This window comes from Cyrtonyx montezumae, unplaced genomic scaffold, assembly GCF_038088225.1.
Source record: "Cyrtonyx montezumae isolate F1298 unplaced genomic scaffold, pur_monq_1.0 scaffold_2, whole genome shotgun sequence".
NCBI lineage: Eukaryota > Metazoa > Chordata > Aves > Galliformes > Odontophoridae > Cyrtonyx > Cyrtonyx montezumae.
Window position 1 is genome coordinate 23,627,793 of NW_027071936.1, and position 19,934 is coordinate 23,647,726.

Consider the following 19,934-nt stretch of genomic DNA (forward strand, 5'->3'; position numbering starts at 1 on the left):
ACGCTGCATTTTCTCGTGGTGCATCACTCCAGCCTGTCTGTCCTTAGGCTGACAAGCTCTGTCCCTGCTGCATAGTCGCCTTCTCTCTGCATCTGCTTGCGTGTTGCCACTGATGCTGGGGCTTGGGTACCAGTCCAGATCCAGCACTCGTTTCTATCTGAAGCATACACGTAGCCTGCAGTTATCTGACCCCAGCTGTGTCTCCTTAAAACAATGGGGTACAAGTCTGTGGGAAAAATGGCTGCCCTTGCAAAGTACTATTTATTACAGGAGAACAGCTGTTTTTCATGGGTATTAAAATAACTCACCTGATGAGTGCTGATGTGCATGGCAGAAGGCCACCTAGCTGCCATAATGAAATTCTACAGCACTGACCTGGTCCAATCTCCAAGAATGGAGTCAACACTAGTGTCAAGTCTGAGCCATGTAATACTGGATTGTGTCCTAAGAACACTGTCTGCAGTCTGAGCCCATTGTATGTACAGTCTACAATGATCCTGCTCTCTGAGAGCTCCTGACTCAGAGCAGAACAACTTCATGGCTGCCTTTAGAAGGGTCAGCTTGACAAATGGGGAGTGTGCAGAGGGAATGTACAGATTATTGCCTGCATCTCAAAGCATTGGGTGGCCCAAAGGTGTGATTGAGTATGTTGACCTGAAACAGAGAGATTGGAAGTGCTGTTTGCACAGCTCTGTGAGCACTCTGAGTTGCGGAGCTCTGATGACACCTTCAGTGATGTGTGTACACATTACATTAGCCTGGCTCTGAGGAGGAAAGCACCTGTAGAGGTCTCCATTGTACTGTAAATCCAGGAAATCATTTGGAACTCCTTTATGACCCAGTTAACAAACAAACAAAGGGGAAAAAAAAGGAGTGTGGGTACTCATTAAAAGCTCATTGTAAGTAGTCATTAATTATGACAGCAATAAAATCTTGTACTATGACAAGACTCTGGCTGCTCCTACTCTCGCTGAATTGCATGGGAGCGAGTAGGCTTTGCATGAAGGAGATTTCTGTGAGCTGAAGGACATGTCACAGCACCTCTGATGCCTCTGATCTGAGTAGAAGAGGAGAATGTTGATTGTGTCATTGCTTGGAGTACTGTTCTTTCAGGCCCCTTTTGGAATTGCTGTGCAGATAGAAGGAGCACCCAACCACTGGAGCTCTGGGACAGACTCCTGAATGAGGAGCAGTGTTTGAGTTAGTTTGTGTGCTCATGGTCATGTAGGCAGGTGTACCCTTACAAGAAAGATCAGGCTGGATAACCGCAGTGAGAGGAGAATGCATCTTCTGGAGGAAGTCAGATTGAACAAGAGGAAGGAAACACTCATGAGAAAGCAAAGTCACTTGACCTAGGTCACACAAGGCAAGATGCATGTGTAGATCCTGAGCCCTCAGGCCACCCACCCTGGACCCAGGTGACTGTAAGGGAAATAGCAGAGGTGTAGGGCCTGACAGAGACCAAAAAACAAACAAACAAACTAAAAACCACCTAGGTCAGGGCTGCCATCTGCTGGGCATTTAGTTTGCAAAAAGATGGACGTCTGTTAGCACTTTTGGTCGCTTTTCCATACCCAACGTCTAGATTTTTTTGTCTCCCTTACTTCAGTTGGAATAATGCTCACATAGAAAAGGAAGCCAAAATGTAGGTAGGAAGTAGCACAGATGTCAACGTAACGCACCCTGACGTAAAGTTTTCCTTGCAGCTCATTTGTAAATGTTGGTTACGGTTTGTGTTTGGCTGTTACATCAGAGTAGGAGCAGCAGTTCCCTCAGCCACCCTGAGTTTGTTGTGTAGCCAGTCCCAAAAGTTTGCTATTTGGATTGAATCAGACAAATTAACATTTCAACTTAAGGAAAGAAAAAAAAATTAAAAATTTGCCTGAGAATTTCACAAACCAGGGCAAAAGCAGTTTTAAATGCTCACTGTACAGTTCAGCTCTGGAGTTCCATCTTTTGGGAGTTTTCCATTTCATTTTTTTTTACCCACTGTGACAATAAGGCCATCTCTGCAACGGACGAGGAGCTCTGGGATCTTTTTGCCCTGCTCAATGCTGCTGTGCAGAGACACCTCTCTGTAGCTCCTTCTGAGAAGCAATGCAGCCAAGGCTGCTACATGAGAAGAACCACCATGCTTTGCCAGAGTGTCTGACTAACTCAGGCAAAGCTAATTTGTTTGACATCATTTCTGTACATAAGGCTAGGTCTGTGTCCCGTTGTTATGAAAAGTCCCATGATGAACCACGTCATTGACTTCTGCCAGCTGTTTGACAGAGCCCAGTGGCAGATGTGCATCAGCACTGCTCCAGAAAGCTGTCCAATAAATACTAATTCCAATTTGGAAGGCTATGGGCCAACCCACAGGCTCAGCAGGTCACTGAGGTGTCTTTGCACAACAGGGAGAACCTGATGTGTTCAGTGAATCCCTGGTTTGCTAACCCAGAATCAGCCAGAACATGCTGTTTTTGACTAACAGTTCTTGAGTCTTTTTTCCATAGTCTTCAAGACTATGGCATCATTTGCTCATGTCATAGAAGCGTAGAATCACGGGATCATTAAGGTTGGAAAAGATCTCTAAGATCTCCAGGTGTGACCACCAACCCATGCTCACTAACCATGTCATGTCCCTCAGTGCCACATCTCCACAGTTCTTGAACACCCCCAGGGATGGGGACTGCACCACCTCCCTGGGCAGCATGTGCCAGTGCCTCACTGCTCTTTCTGAGAGGAAGTTTCCTAACATCCAGCTTCAGAGGGTTGGAGCAATGTCTGTTTGAAGGATGCTGTTCAGCCAGCAAAACACGAGGAAGGTGCCACATGGCTTCATCTTCATGTGCTCTTTTTGGAAGCCCTCAGCATCTTGCACGTTGGTTTGTTGGGTGCAGTTGCTGCAGCTCTGGTACAGCACCTGATGCAGCATTGGCGTTGATCTGTGTGCCCTTATGCTGAATAACACAGGTCTAGAACAATAGCCAGCCTGCTTTCATACTGTTCTGTTTTTCCAGTGAAGAAAATAACGGCAAGCACAATTCTAAGCTGAGTCCCTGGTAGTTGTGCCATAATATCCAATCCTTCTATCTAATTTCAGTTCGTGGGTCTACACATACAAGCAAGTCCAGTGATGGCTGTAACAGGTGGATTGGTGGCTGTGGATATCTCCAAGTAGGAACTTCTGCTGATTTCTCTTGCAGTCCTCATGGCAAGAGGCAGAACTGTGAACTTCAAGATAAGCATGTGATGACGAAAGCGAGTTGAGCCTGGCAAAAGGCACTGAGCTTAATGGACCTGTGAGGTTTGTAACTTCCAATCTGGTCTTGAAAACAAGTCAGAAGAAACTGGACTGTATATTACAAAGCAGCAAACTCCTAAGGAGCAGTAGGACTGGAAATTCTCCTGCCCTTTTCCCTTACTTTGTTAATGCTTCTCCTGACTTTTTTGGTGGCACGTTCATGATTTCTCATGTGCAAATATGTTTGAACGTTCTCCTCCCTCGGGCACTTCTCAGCCATCTGAATACCTTTTTCCATCACTAACTGCTTTTTCCATCAAGATTACAGCAGCAAAAAATGTTCTTTATGGGCTGGGTGCTCCCCTATGCATGAAAAATATGTTCAGGAGCCAAGAAACACCAAGAGTTTCTTCCTGATTGTTCCAAGTAAGAATGGGCAGTGACGCAGGCAGGGGGCACGACCTTGCACACACACGTGCACGTGCTCTGGGATCAGCACAGAAGTGCCCATGAGCTCAGCAAAACCATATGGAGTCTGGGGGCAGCTGGACTGGGCTGTGTGGCCCTGGGTGTCACCCAGGAGAGTTTGTACTGGGTTGACCTCTCAGTTCATTGAGGTAGAGGAAAGATACCCCAGTATGGAAAACAGCTATAAACTGCTCCAGTACACCCTTGTAATTCAGGTGCCATTTTCAAACTACAGCCTGGAAAGTCCTGAAAGAGATATTTAGGCACCACTTACGGTTAGTTTGGTTGCTTTTAAACCATAAAGAGTTTGTGAAATGTTGAAATTGAATGTCTCCACAGGAAGATGTTTAAGAGAAATAATCATAAAGTGGGAATCCCAGGGCTCTGGCCCCGCTGCAGGCTGCAGCAGACATCCACTGACTTCAGTGAATGTGCATGTGGGCTACCTGCATCATCTGCATCCTTGGGCGTTCAGGTATTTCTGTCTTTTGAGTACTATGGGATTCTTAAGGAATATACTTTTCCTTTTTTTAATTACAAAGCACCATGGGATGTAGGAGGAGCATCATAGGAGGTGCAGGCCAACATGCCGCTCAGTAACAGCAACTCAGAGGTGGAATTGTGTTCTCTATACTATTGGAAGGTTAGAAATTCCCAGGTAGAGGTCAGAACCCGGGTATTTTTTCTAAATATAGGGACAGTTTGGACAGAACCGATCAAAATGCTGGTCAGTCTCCTATCAGCTTCACTACCTAGGAGCAGGCAGGTGGTGACTGTAACACTGGAGGATCCAGGGGCATCTGCTGTGTGTGTGCTGATTCTGCCCCTCCTGTACCTACACAACTGGCATGGAAAAATATAGTCAAATATTTACAAAGTCTAATGTTCTATCCATATGTAAGATGGAGCAATTCTGATTTAATGCCATACCCTGTGTTGCTTCAAAACTGAGGCTATGACCTACACTCCAAGGATGTTGATAATGTTGAGCAGGAAGTTTGTCTTTAGTTTCTGGCAAAAATATCTTTGGTCCTGTAGAGCCCACAAACATCTCAGCTCCTGTAGAGCTGAGGGGGCAGTTTCGGGTGCTAGCAATTTTCACCAAGTAGTTTTAGGAATGCTTTGCCCCTCTTCAGTTTTCATCACGTGCACTGTGTTTTATCTGCACCTGGTGGCTGCCAGTTTGGAATGTTCTGTTACTGGGGCTGTACATCCTCACACCAGGGCTGCCTCCAGCTCCCAGTCTCCTTTGCTTTTGAAGGCTTGCATCAGACTTTTAGGCACTATTAAGCAGTACTGTTTCTGTTTATCAATTTACCAGGTAAGGGAAAGGTGAGCAATTTTTATGCTTTAAATTCTTCTCGTATCTCCCCAAGGGCATTGAATTATCTCATTTCTTAGCTGGAGATACACTCATAGTAGGCGTAAGTGTATTTCCGTCTGATTTATCTGCAAAGCTATCTGAAGCCCAGCTGAGTTCATAGTGCAATACACAGAACAAGTGGCAGCAGGGCTTCACAACAACATATTCTTAGGACTCCCTCATGTGCTCAAGTAACATTGAATGTTTGATCAATTATTATTTCTGAAATGCTTTGCTGTTACCTGACCTGACCAATCACAGCTGTCATCTGGAGTTACAGTTCCTTAAGGCACTCATGGTGTAGCTGAGGATGTGCTGTAAGACTTCTCTGTATCAGTGCAAACCCAGCAGCAGACCATTCATGCTTGTGCCAGGAGTGACAGTGTACCAGTTTATGGGCAGATCCCTACTCACTGATCACCAAAATGCCCTCTTCTGCAGCACTCAAGGAAGTCCCAAGAAAATTTTAGAGAGAGAGACTTTTCTAATGTGCATGTGCTAATGTGGACACTCAGGTGTCCCCATCTCGGTTCAGCTGAAGGGAAGCTTCTGTGAAGAACAAAAGGAAACACAACAAACAAACCCTTTAGGTAAGGCATAGCAATGGGAATTTAGAGCTTACTATCCCTGAATCTGGAAAATGATGAAAAAAAGAAATTGTGCTTTATTTATTTTATTCCTTGTTACCCAGGAAAAGCTCTGAAGATGCACCAACTCCAGGATCAATGTGTGGAAGCTGGAAGTACAATCATTGGTACATGCAATCAGAATCATAGAATCATTTGAGTTGGAAGGAACCCTTAAAAGCCATCCAGTCCAACTCCCCTGCAATGCACAGGGATACCTACAACTAGTTGGGGTGCTCAGAGCCCCTCCAGTCTGACCCTGAATGTCTCCAGGGATATGGCATCCACTACCCCTTTGAGCAGCCTGTGCCAGTGCCTCTCCACCCTCATTGGAAAAAACTTCTTCCTCACATCCAACCTAAATCTCTTCTCTTTTAGTTTGAAACCATTTCTCTGTGTCCAACACAACAGACCCTGCTAAAAAGTCTCTCCCCTTCTTTCCTATCACCCCCCATTCAATACTGAAAGGCCGCACTCAGGTCTCCCTGGAGCTTTCTCTTCTCCAGGCTGAACAGCTTCAGCTCTCTCAGCCTGTTCTCATAGGGAAGGTGTTCCATGTCCCATCCCTGGTGTCATTTTAGCGGCCTTCCTCTGGACATGCTCTAACACATCCATTAGAGGCAGCTGTCGTGGTCAGTAATGGTCGTGCAGTGTTACCAATGAAGTTTTAGTAGAGACAAACTTACTGCAGATGAGCATATACCAAACTGGTCCATTGTGAACTTGGAAAACCACAGCTGATGGATTTCCAATGGATATTTACAAATAGTTAGCATCCTGTTTATGAAAACTGTAAACAATCGAAGGCCATTGCCCAGAGGCTCCAACCTTATTTAGGTCTACATAAAGGACAATTCCCATATTTGCAATGCAGTCAGTGATGCTGGCGTGTCACATGGTTACTGCACATGGTCATCAGCGTTGCTCCAGTGTAATCAGATGCATGCCACTGTATGCAGTGCATTGTGTAAGAGTGCTCTATGGGAGAGGAGAGAGAGAATTGCGCAGAGACCTCTTTTCTGATGTAGCTATCCCACGTGCCCTTTAAAGGGGTTGATTTGGAAAGACAGGCAATTAGCTTTGCATAGAGTAGTCCTTCCTGGAAATTGCTCTTCTCGGTCCACGCAGGGGAATGTTATGAGAACAAAGCAGGGAGGGCTGGGAGGTGTGGATGGAGCAAAAAGTTGGGCTGTTTTCTGTGTGAGCTCTGCTGCTTGGCTCGTTCCACCTGAGCACAGGCCATCTCTGGTGCTAGCTTAATGCTCTGGGTTGTGATTGATGTCAGGCTGCCTGTACACCTGGTTGGGCAGGGTGGATTAATCTGGGTGTGGAGCTGGAACATGTGTTATGTATGAAGGGGTGACCGCTGCTGTAGACATGCTACAAGTTGGTGGCTGAAATCATCCCGAGCATCCAATGCACAGCCTCTATTTGGAATCTTACAAAAAATTAAATAATAAATAAGAAAAAACTAAGTCCCATCCTTCAGAAGGACCATTGTTGCTGAGGAATTGAACTGGATTCAGAAAACTAGGTGTTTTCTGTAGTTCTGTCCTGTGTTTCCAAGAGTGCACTCTTCCTCACCCAGCATCTCATCCTTAGCTTCAGTTCACACTGGAATGAAATGTGGTGGAAGGAAATCAATGTTGGAGCAAAAGGGTCCTCTGTGGGTTGGAGCCCACCCTTCTCAGCTGTACAGAGGCCAGCAGCTTTGCCCTTCAGCTCCTTGTTGGTACCCAGCCCATGACCCAGCTTTTTCATCCCTTCCTTCTTTCCATCACCTAGAGACCAACCCCAGGGAAGCTGGATACCTGAGGTTGTGTTCAGATTTTGGATGGGAGGAGAAGGTGACTGGAAGATGATTTCAGTTACTCCTGGTCATTCCCACCCAAATCCTGGACCTTCCCGCATACCATGTGACTCACAGCTGGCTCTTTGAGCTGGTGATATGAAATTCACAAAGACCAAAGAATGTGGGGTGCTATTGCAGATTACACTTGCAGAGTGAAAATACAGAAGGGAAACATCTTGCTGAGTGCTGGTCCTGAGCTGTCCCTGGCCAGCTCCTCACCCTCCAGCCACACTTAAACAGAGTGTGATACCAACATCCTGGCTCCAAGCAGACACAAACAAGGCTGCTATAGCTCAGCCCAAGGGAATGCTGTGGTTTGTTTTTGCTCAGGTTGTAGGGGAGCTTTGTTGGGCACTGCAGTGTCCTACTTTGCAATGTGACTGCAGTTATGAGTTGGGCACCATGTTTATGGGTTCCCTGGGGCGGTCTGTCTCATCATCCCTCCATGACAATGCTGCTCCAATGACGGCCTGATCCCAACAGCTTTCTTTTTGGTCACTGCAGTAATAGTAATGATTAACAGTAATTATAAGAACAGTAATAGGAGTGTCCCATAATGCCAGTGGATGGGGGAATTCCACTAAGTGCATCTGCTCCCGTGCCTAGCAGCCATCACTGGGCCAAACAAATACACCACGGACCTGTGCCTCTTTCCTAGGTTCTGCTTTGGGAATGTGTGCTGGCCTATCTGGTTCCAGTGAATTGCTGTTTACTTCATCATCCCCAGCACCACACCTCATACTGAGAGTGCCCATCTCCATGCACATGGACAAGCGTGCAAGTGGCACTCACCACTGAGTCACAGACAAAACGGAGGCCACGACAAGCTGTCTCCCTCCCTCTGATAGTGGTACTCGCACAGAGCATCTTCCTTGCCCTTCGCCTTCCCCAGGCTGTCCAGGGCAAGGATGCAAGAGAGGAGAGGAGGGCAGCAGTGCAGAGCCCACAGCTGAGGCTGAGTGCTGTGGTGAAAGCCATCCAGAAGCAGTGAGTGCTGCTGAGTCACGCCACCTCACAGCAGTGGCTCTTGCTGCCATTTCTCTGTCCCCAGAGGGTTGCTGTGCTCAGGGCCATCAAACAGAAGCATCACAAGGTTGGCTGCCAGCAGCATCCTATCACGTCATGGTGTGCTTGCTGTTTGCTAACAATAAAATTCATTCAGATCACAAGGAAGGCAATTCAGAAGTGTGGCAACATGCTTATCTGAGCCTTTGCTGTATGTATGTGTGCACAAAAGTATCAGTCTTGAGTCCAGATGAAGAAGGGGAAGACAAAACCCTGGATGGGCCTTAGCTCAATTCTTGTCACCCACTGTGGAGAAACCACTCATCTTCTGCCTTGATCCTACTCAAAGCCTTAACAAATAATTAGAAGCAAGGATCCAAACTGACTAAATGCATAGATGGGACCTGGTTCAGTGCACCCTTCACATGGGTACAAATACAGGTTTGCTTAGCAGCAAGTCAAGACAGAAGCTGTGAAAAGATCCTGTAAATGAAAGAAACTGCTACCTCCTTGGAGGCAAAGGAACTACTTTGCGGGGAGCTATAATTAGGAAAGGGAAAAGAGCAGATGAGCACTAAGGAGCTCTTCCTGCCGGCAGCATGTGTTGGGACACTCAGGAGCTGCTCAGAGAAATGGAAATTTCCTATATGCCAGCAGAGTGAATACCTGCCTTTACCTTTACCTTTCCATCTTCTGAGATGTATCAAGATAGATGGAATTTAGAGCTCTTTTGATTGTTGTTTCTGGTTTTGTTTCAATTTCTGCTTTATGTTGACCCAAGAAGTTGCCCAAGAAACCTCTGGATTTTATTTTAAACAGCAAAATGCCTATTGTCCAGGAGCTTTAACCTCACCATGCATTCCCAGGAAGAGCCACTTTAAGCCTTGGGATAGTGTTTTGAACTCTCATCATTTATGGGAGAGCATTATTGTTTAAGTACACTGGCCCTAAATGATTCATCACAGACGTAGCAGATTTGAGGCTGACCTCTCTGTACAGTAAGTCTGGTTCAAGGCTTTTTCCTTACTCCATTTCCTGCTGTTTATCTCAAGCATGGATCTCAATTAGATATATCCCTTCTTATGGCATTTGTGGTCATGCTTTTCCCCTTTTTATTTCTTGTGTAAAGGTTTCTAGTGTTTCAAGGCACGGTCATGATTTTCTTCTATTTTCAAAAACATTTTATAATAAAAATACATTGCTCTTGGAAATAGGTGGTATCCTCAACAGACAAAAAGCAATGCAGATCAGTACCCAGAATGGCAAGTATAAAACTGGTTGTGGGATTTACAGAAAGTAGGAGTCACCTGCCGTGTATAGGTTTGGTTGTGCAAGAAGACATACATAAAGTGACAATTCACTATTTGGAACCCACCTGTATTCCTCTACAGCCAGCCACCATGAAGAAATACATTCTCAAGCAAAGGAGAATGTACATCCAACCTTTGCTTTTCCCCTTGGATTCATAGGATGTAATGGATCTGCCTTACATTGGATCCATTGGTGCAAAAAGGTGCTACCCTATGTGAAGAGTAGCAACTGGAACACTGGCTCTTAGAGTGTGTGGGCAATATCCAGAGAGGCACCTCCATGGTGAAACATGCAAGGGGGGATGGCTGGTGTGGAAACACACCACGAGACAGAGAAAATTACAGAAAGGTGAAGCAAAGATCTACATGTATTACTTGTTGCCATATATTCAAATCTGAAAGAGGAAATTCCAATGAATGGCATCGATGGTGTCAGCATTACCTGGTATCTGGATACGGGTACAGAACTATAATTAAATGTTCTCTTTCCAGTGGATAAATCACACAGGAATTTAAGGGTGAAATTAATTATAAAGTGGAAGTTCTGCAATGATGTTACTTTTAAGGCATCCTGGAAAATGCCCACATGCAGAAACGTTTTCCTATGATTGCAATTACTTCCTTTACTCACTGTGAGCCCCAAAGGAGCAGGCAATAAAGTCCTTAATAAAGGGGATCAGCCCCAATTAAAGAAGCAACAAAAGCAGTCATGTGGCATCAGAAATGCTACCACCTGCTCACCTTAATGCAATGAAGTGGTCGTACGTGGGCCATAGTGCTGCTGGGAGATAAATTTGACTTGGAAAAAGATTCAGGTTACATCATGTCCCACTTCCTCACAAAGTGAACTTTGCTTCCCTGTGGAGCTTTCAGTGCCCAATCCTGCCAACTCTTATGTTTGCATAGTTAACAAGTTGTGTTGACATAATACAGTAGTAACACACTGAGCTTTTTACTTTCAGCATCTTCAAGATCCTGTGGATCTAAGTGCCTCCAAAATAAGCAAAGAGTGACTTGCAAATACCAGGTCTGTTCCCAAAGTTCCTGAATTAATGTGCTTACTACTTAAAACTGGAATCTGAGCATGAAGACATGTTCTGTAATGTTCTGCAGTATCTTCTGTAGTGAACTCTGTTGTATCAATAACACTTGTGCAGTAAAGAAACTATGAATACTGGAGTTATCAGCTATTCAATTACACCTTGCTATCAACAGTCACATTGCTTGCACTATGAGGTAGGCTTATCGGTTCCTCAATAACTGGGGTATAACCTTATCTTTTTTCATGACAGGAAAAGGTAATGGTGTTGCTACAAAAGGAAAAGAAACAGCTCACACTGCTGAGCAGTTAAGGCTAAAAGTGTTTCATATGTCAGACGTGTACAGAAAGATGTGGGTCGGCTTATCTCCCAACTCTGATGGCGTGGGCAACAAGGTCATGCTTCACCAAGCAATCCTGCAGCTAACAGCCTTCAGCAGAGTGCGGGAAGGACTAAACCCAGCCATGTGCTGCTCGCTTAGTACAGCAGCTGCCCACGCAGCCAAGCCCTGGAATGGCACCATGGCCTCCAACCCCCCAAGCAAGTGGAGGTGGGGGCAAGGTGCTGCATTCCTGCAGCCTGTGCTGGAACCTAATGGACCATTTCTGTGCCCAGCACCCAGGCTCATGGCACACGTGGGCTGAGGGGTGACTGGAAACGTCAGCAGGTGGGAGGCTGGGGAGGGCAGCAAGTTTGTGGCTGATGATGTTGATCAACGTTTGGCAGCGTTAGGGGTACGCTGCATCCCCAGGCCCTGTCCAAATGGTTCTGCACCCCACTTGCTGTAGCACAGCCTCGCACCATTACACCTGGCCCCAACAATGCTGCTTTCAGCCGCGGCCACGAGCCCCCTGGTCCGCTTGGCAGCCCGTTTTACAGCCAGGAGTGTCACCGCAGCAATGTTTGCCGAAAGAGGGATAATGGCAGCACGTGCACCAGGGAGGCGGGGTCTGGGCAGAGGGTTGCCCCCCTGCCCTCGGGACATCGCCTCCGGGCACGGGGCGACGGGAGGGGACGGAATGCGCTGCGGGAGGAAGCGGTGGGGACTGGCACCTGCTACGAGCCCGGCCGGGTTTCATCACCGCACCGCCCCGCCTCTCCGCCGCACATAAAGACCGGGACAGCGCTGCTGCCCCACAGCGCTCTGCAGCTCTGCCGCCGCCTTCCTCCCTCTTCTCTTCCTCCTTCTCCTCTCAACCAGCGACCTGACAGCGATGGACGCCGGCGGCCCGCGGACCCGCAGCTTGCTGCTCTTCCTCGGTGAGTGCCTGCAGTGGTGGGTGCGCAGGGGTGAGATGCGACGGGGGAAGGTGTGTGCTCGTTCCCTTTTTCCCAGCCCGGCAGCAGGAGCTGCTCTGTCCTTTCGTCCTGTCCTACCGTACTGGGTGAGCTCGGTGCTGGGGCCAAATAGAGAGACCTCTGTTTGCATCACAGAGCGTGCCGTGAGCCCCTCGCCTTGCCATTTCTCCCCACCTTACCCGGAGCGAGCTCCTCTCTCATTGCACGTGCTCCTGACAGCCAACAGTGCATCCTTAAAACACCCAGAGTCCCAGAGCACACAGCTCATTGCCGTCGTACAGCTCTGCTGGGGCTGCGAGGCAATGATCCTCCTTCAGGGTGACGCACACTGCGTGCAGCAACGCTTGAGGCGGAGCGGAGACCTGCAGCACTCACTCTGCTCTTGTCGCAAAGTGCATTCTCACACCCACGATGCTGGGCTCAGGGTCTGGGGCAATGGAGCAGTCAGCTCTCAAGACCAATTGCAGCAGGAGTTTCTGTCTTTCCTCTTGGCAAGGTGTTTCCACAGGGCTCGTGGCTCAGCTGCTACAGCGACAAGAGGTTAGATGTCTTTTAGTCTGTGACTCAGCTGTGCTTTGCACACAGCTGGCACTGGAAGGAACTGGTATGTCTTCATGGATTTGTGTACAGATTGATGTATTTCCGGGGCAGGCACAAAATCTAATGGTAGGGGACAGATTAGTCACAGCGAGGTGGCCTCATAGCAAGTGCTGGCAGCATTTCACTGCCTTTTTATCCCAGGTCAGCAGTACAAGCAGAACTCCATGGTGCAGCTGTAAGTTTGCCTGCAGCTGATGGCTGCTGTTGTGCCGGGCTCCAGAGGTTCACTGCCCAAGGCAAGACCTAACTCCTGTGGCCGTCATCAGCTCTGTATCCAAGCTGTCACTGGCTTGGGGGAACCTTGTGGTTTCCTGCATCATGTCTGAGCTGACTGCAGAGGTCTCTGAGCCTGGAGGTACAGAAGATGGCCTGATAGGAAGTAATAATGGATTTTTCCTTCCCCTGTGGTGTAGACCCCTCTGTCCCATGCTGGTGGTGGAAAGCAAGGGTGGTATTTGAATCCAGTCACTGATGTGCAGATATGCACAGGGTAGGAAGTGGTGCTGAAATGACTGGTGCACATAATAAGCAATTATCTGCATTATCTCTTCTTAAGGGTAACTCCTGGCCCAGAGTTCAAGGGAATTGTGTGGGCACTGCTGGAGTGATGGTCATCCCATGCAGGTTGCTGTCTGCAGGGCTGCTTTAGGGCATCCGTGGCTCTGAGTCTGCAGTTCTGAAGTCATGGGTGCAATATGCAACATGGCAAAGAGAAGATGCTGCTTCCCAGAGACATGCATGGATGCTTGCCCCATTGCCCTTGTGGGGGATTTATTTGGATCTCTCTTCATATCACGGTGCATACACAGAGTACAGAGAAGTGGGGAGTGTAGAGGGCTGACAACATCTCCTTTATAGGGTGGGAAGAGCAGCCTGTGCCTCTGGCATGTCTCATCCCAGGAAGAGGCGTGCCAGGCACATGTTTGCTGGGCACGGCCATGCAGACAGCACAGGTACGTCCCACCTGGAGCACCAAGCAGAAGCAAGGTGTTATAACCCAAACACAAGAATGCTTTCTCTGCAGTGGTTAAAATTATTTCAGATGACTGCTTCCCCTTTCTGAGGGCATGTTTTCAGTGTATGTGAATAATCCAAACACCAGAGGTGCTGGTGCAAGAGAAGAGTTGCACAGAATGTTGAAGCAGATCAAGCTGTTAGCAAGGCTTTCATGACCAACCCTATGGTTCTGTCATCCTCACCTGGAGCACAGCCGTGTACCTGGCCTTCAGTGCTTGAGGGCCTTGCTTGGTCTGATGTGGCCTGGAGAGATGTGTGGTGGGGCAGAGTGGTTTGCTGCAGAAAGAGACAGAAAGTGATGCACTGAATTTGGATGATGGTGGTAGTGATGCTCACAAAGCATGTGGGATAGGCTGGCCTGTGTTCCTTGCTCGCTCTGCACAAAGGTGGCCGTAGGCAGCCAGGTGGGATCTGAGTGTGAGCAACCAGATGATGGAGATCCAGCTGGATCTGTCACTCAAGTTAAATGGGCTGAGATCCACCAGGGGCATGTCACCTTGGCACCACTGTGCTTGGCACTGCTTCGGTAGTGCAACACAAGTGACAAGTGTATGAGGGGAGCACAAAGGTGCCAAATGTGGAATACCATTAGGGAGTCTATTGTGAGTGAATTAGTACATGGCCAGTGATCTCGGGGACAAGTGAAGGCAAATCAAGTGATGATGGGGACCTAGCACCCCTCAGGAACCTAACAGTTCCTCCTTAAAGTGGTGTGAATCTTGCAGAGTGACTAGCTCTTTGTTCCATGTGTCCTGTATGTACATCCCTCATCCTGCAGCTGGAAACTTTAGTGATTGACCTAATGATTACCATAGCACATCACCTCTGGCAAAGGCTGCAGGAAGCTGAGGAGCTGTTCTTAGTCTCTTGTTTTCATCCTTCATGAAGGGACCAGCAAACAGCAGCAATACCACCATTCCAGAAACAGAGTTAATCTTCTAGTGATACCCACGGGACCTGACCAGGTATTGCGTGCTGGCGGCATAGCACTGGCATTCCTGAGAGACATTAATAAATACCAACAACCTCATTACTGTTATCTTGTACCCTGCACAGTATTTACTTAGTGAACAGCAAAGGAATAAAAATATAAATACCTCTCCCAGGTCCTACGTTTGATATACATCACTTGATAACTATTCTGGGAAAGGTTTTCCTCTGCTACTGCTGCATGTGGATCCCTAATCCTCCTGCAGGATCCCCCTCCCACTGATGTCAGAGGAAAAATATGTGCATGGGGGAAAGGGCAAAATGTAATGGTGCAGAGCAGGAAGGACTTTGCCCGAATGCTGAAAATACTGCAGGGTGTCAGCAAATACCACACCTGTGCTCCAGCCTCTGGCCTGTACCCACAGTCAGGTGGAGGTTATTGGCTGCTGGGATGGGGCAAGCTTTGCCCAGCTTTGTGTGAGCAGGTGTGCCTTAGTCTGTCCCTTACAGTGTCCAGTATTTTGTTTCCAGTTTTGCTCTGGGGCACAGAGAAGGGCTGGCCTTCCTCTTGGTTGAACTTCCAGTCCACCTCAGGGTTTCTCAGCCATGTTCTGTTATGTCAAAGAGAGCTTTGGGCTAAAAAGGAACTGCTTGGACTAAACTCAGGTGGAGGAAGCACGCAAGCCAAAGCAGAAGTATGTAGGCTGAACAGAGACCTTCTGCTGGCTTTAAAACCCATCCACTCAACCACCTGCTGCTCCTGATGAAATCTATACTGAACACAGAGTGCTTTAAAAGTAAATAAATAAAAATTAAAAGAATTAAAAAAAAATCCCACCCTTAAAGTAAACTTTCAGGTCCTGCTCAGCTGGAGTGCAAGGCAGCTCCTGCTGAGTCATGCAACAGGAGCAGCTGTCTCTGGCATGCTCCTCCATGGTCCCTCATGTTGCTGCTCTGGTTGGGTGCACCCACTCTTTCTCTAAAGCTCACAGGAAACCTGGCTGTGAAGGAAATGTATTTAGGAAAGAAAAAACTCTGTCCGCCTGAGGCAGACGTTCTGCCTTTCTGGCATCTAACTGAACTAAATCTTAAGGGATGCCCTGCTGATCACTCAGACATGGATGCTGCAGATTTATCACTGAGGGGCAATGAAACTTTCTAATAACTGGAGGTAAATTGGAGTGATCAAGATACTCATGCTCAGCTGGGACAAGTGTTCATTGCTTCTTGAGGGCTAGCTGTGGAGCCATCAGGTCCTTCTTGAAAATGTTCATTCCAGTACTGGTAAGCTTGTCCTGTGCAGCATCACAGGACACTCTCCAAAAGATGTCAAAATGTATTATAGGCTGTGTCTGTGGGAGAAGGGAAGGAGGTCCCCTGCTCTCCAGGGAAATGCAGCCAGATTCCTCTGCCCACATTCTGCAGTCCCTCCTGGTGTGGCTGGTACCACCACAGGTCTTTGAGCTGCAGTTCTTAGAATCACAAAAACATTAAGATTGGAGAAGACCTCTAAGATCACCAAGTACAGCTCAACTCATCTCCACCATATCCTCTAACCACATCCCTCAGTACCATTTCTCCACAGTTCTTGAAAGCCTCCAGGGACAGTGACTCCACCAGTTCCCTAGGCAGCCTATGCCAGAGCCTCACCACTCTTCTTGAGAAGAAATATTTCCTAATATCCAGCCTGAACCTCCCCTGGTGCAACCCAAGGCCATTGCCTCTCATCCTATTCTTGCTGTAGTGTGAGTGGTGGAGGAAGAACAGCAGTTCTCCTTGGGCCCTTCCCAGATGAGTGATACTGGCCCAGTACCTGTGAGTGGGTCAACATCTCTCAGATCCAGTGAGCTGATGAAGAGGGTTTGGGGTCTCATGTTAGCTCTTTCCAAGTGGGCTTTCATTTGAATAGTGGACAGAAGAGCAAGTGCAGGAACCAGCCAATGTTTCAGGCTGAGTGCAGCAAGGCTGAGGGAGCTGTCTCCTGCAGAAGAGGAGCTTTGTTTTGAGCTTCCATTGGACAGAACATAGTCTCTGGGGGCAGTGGTGAGGCTAAGCCTGGCCAAGTACTGACCCCTCACAGCAGGCTGAGGCACTGCTATGCTGACTGCAGGATCCTGGGAAGTTCTCTGCCCACAGACAGCTGTGACTCCTGGTGTTCTCCGTGTTGATCGCTTCCTGCGATGAATGCAGGCTTGTCGTGCCTATGCGTAACCTTACACAACAGGAACCTAATTCTGACTTTATTCTCTCATAGGTTACCTATTGCAAGCAGTCATGGGCACAACGGTGATCCCATTATGTGCGCCTGGTGAAATGGAAAACTGCACGACAGCACTAAGTAAGTGTACTGCACAGCCCTCTCCGCAAATAGTGAGTCTTTGGCCATCTTCCTCAAGCTGGTAGCCTCACGGAGCTGCCCCTGGGAAATACTTCAACTCTAACCATAGGTTAATGCTGAACCACATTCCCAGCATCCCACAAAGTGTTTGCTGAAGTTGATCGGGAACCTTCTTAAAGTCTGTGTTCTCTTTAGTATCACTTTTCAGTGTAGTATCTGTGTCTTAGATGAGAACTGCTGTGAAAGCAGAAATAGCTGATGTGAGACTTGTAAGGGAAGAGACAGTGTAAGTCTAATTCTATCCATAAAGCTCATCTGCTGCAGTGCCCACTACATTGCAGCTCTCATGGTAGCCAGACTAGTCAGACTTGTAGTGCTTGCACATTGTTTGGGAAAGGGAAAATGAAGCTGATGAGATGCTAACCAAATCTCTCTGCAGTCCAGACAGAGAACAGTCCTCGTGTGGCTCAAGTTGGGATAACCAGGTGCAAACCTGAAATGAAGGACTACTGCTTCCATGGACAATGTGTATACATAGTGGACCTGGATGAGCATTATTGCAGGTAAGGACCAAGTGCTGTGCACCTTGCAGCTTCCCTGATGTGGTCTTTGGGATGAACTGCATGTGGTTCTGATCTTGCTGACATTTAGGGGACCACCAACCCAGCAAGTCATTTAAATGTTCACAAGAACTCAAAGAGAAGCAGTGTATTTGTAACAGACCTTGGTTAGATTTAAACAAGTACAAAGCATGTGAGCTGCAGCAGTGAAACCAGAGTGAGAGTCTAAGACAGGTGAAGTTAGTCACCAACCCATCGTAGGCATGGCACACTCTTTGTGAAGTTCCTCCCATTGTTCATTGCCATTTACAATAGTGAGAAGTCCAGATTGCAGGCACAGCAGTGAGTTGTCTCCTAAAAGATGGCCCTCTGAGCACTTTAAGGGTATTCCTCACTTACCTGGAGGATTTGCATTCCTAAACCCACAAGGTGTTTGGCTATAGAAGTTGGAATTGCTTGTCTCTAAGGAAACAGGCAGCAGCACAGCATGCTTTGTGGAGTGCTGCAATGTAACCCGGTGGCAATTTCTCCAATTGTCTCTCTTATCCTCAGGTGTGATGTAGGATTCTCCGGCGTCAGATGTGTGCATTCAGAACTCGTCCGACAGCCCCTCAGTACAGAGTATGTGGCACTGACAGTCATCCTCGTTTTGCTTTTCCTCATTGCCATCTCTATCGCAGGCTACTACATCTGCAAAAGGTGAGAGGCATTTCCTTTGTGGCTCAGCAGTGTGAGTAGTAAGATGTCCAGCTGGTCAGAGGTGCTTATACTTAGTTGTATGGAGATAGCTTGAGCAAACCTGCTGGCATGATCCAAAAAAATCCTTGTACTGACTGTGTAACCCAAAGGAAAGGCTGGGTCACACTGAAGCACAAGTACCTGCCTATGCCCTCTGACCCTGTTGGATGACCGAGCAGGTTGGTTCTCCTGTCTTAGTAGGTGTGTTGGAGTAAATGAGAGAGCAGGCAGGGAGCAGAAAAACTCTAGTTTATTCTCTTGGTAATGCCATTTCCTTTCTCATCAGGAACTGTAGAGCAGCTGTATAGAATCATGGAATTATTAGGGTTGGAAAAGATCTCTAAGATCATACAGTCCAACCATCCACCTACCATTAGTATTGCCCACTAAACTAAGTCCCTAAGTACTACGTCTATCCTTTTGTTGAACACCTCCAGGGACGGTGACACCACCACCTTCCTGAGCAGTCCATTTTAATGCCTTGCCACTCTCTCTAAGAGATTATTCCTAATATCCATCCTGAACCTCCCCTGGTGCAACTTGAGGCCATTCCTTCTCATTCTATCATAGCTAACGCTATCTGATGTGCTGTGGTGACTGTGCCATATAGCAAGCACAGACTGTGCCATATAGCAAGCACAACCATCTGCTCCACCAGCAGATACAAGAGCAGAAGAATTGTTCTTTGTGCTAATAACTAATTGCAAGGTGCAGTGAGAGAGTTGAGAAGGCAGAACAGTCCCAGAGGGAGATCTCAGCCTCACAGGTCTGATAGGTAGGTGGTAACTGCCTTAATTCCTCTTCCTTGCCTGAAGTCTACATGGCACATCTCATCTCAGAGAGAAGATGGCATCGCTGGTTAGGGCACTCAGCCCAAGTGCAGGCAAGGATGCAGCAGGATTTCACAGCCCACTGCCAGCAGCAAGATTTTAATTTAGGTGTGAAATCTTCAGAGCCAAGCTGAGACATAAAGCTCTGCATGCAAGTGATCTCAGACCCAGAAATAAACATAGGCAGAGCCCAGCTGCTAGAGCTGGAACAAACACAAAGAGGTCATGTTGAGTTCTGTTTTCCTCCTTCCCTCCATTTGTTCCCTAAAAAGCCCTTTGAGATGACTGGCTTTCCAGAAATGACACTACTCTTTGTTCTCAGGTACCGAAACAAGAAGAGACACACCAATGCCAATGTGTACAAGGAGGTTGGTGCCCTGTAGAAGAAAATGTGACTTCCTGCAGCATTCTGTTCGTCTGGACGGACTCAGTTGGTTCCCATCTATTTAAATGTTATTTTTATTAATAATATTTACAATATTTATATCCTTTTACAAATTTCAATTGTTTGGTGATCCAATCAGTATAGGTCAAGCATTTTGTTTTCAGTGTTTTATTTTTGTATTAAATAATAATATTTCTTAATGAGAACCCCACATCAGTGGTTCTGTGCGAAAGAGATATATTTTTGTAAAAAGTCGTCTTCTTACTCTGAAGAGTAATTTTATATTTATTCTTGTGAATATGCTCAGAACAATTTTACATCTGTAAATAAAAGTTCTCAACAAA

General features: G+C 47.2%; 1 protein-coding gene across 1 annotated transcript in view; it reads left to right on the plus strand.

The window, feature by feature from the left end:
• The window catches only part of LOC136048786 (bifunctional methylenetetrahydrofolate dehydrogenase/cyclohydrolase 2, mitochondrial), a 56,156-nt gene extending 36,222 nt beyond the window's left edge, over nucleotides 1–19,934 (plus strand). The window contains exons 8-11 of the mRNA XM_065736597.1: nucleotides 16,994–17,077; nucleotides 17,517–17,640; nucleotides 18,190–18,336; nucleotides 19,528–19,934. Of these exons, the coding sequence (XP_065592669.1) occupies nucleotides 16,994–17,077; nucleotides 17,517–17,640; nucleotides 18,190–18,336; nucleotides 19,528–19,588 (416 nt within the window). The 3' untranslated portion in view covers nucleotides 19,589–19,934. The remainder of the gene's footprint in view (nucleotides 1–16,993; nucleotides 17,078–17,516; nucleotides 17,641–18,189; nucleotides 18,337–19,527) is intronic.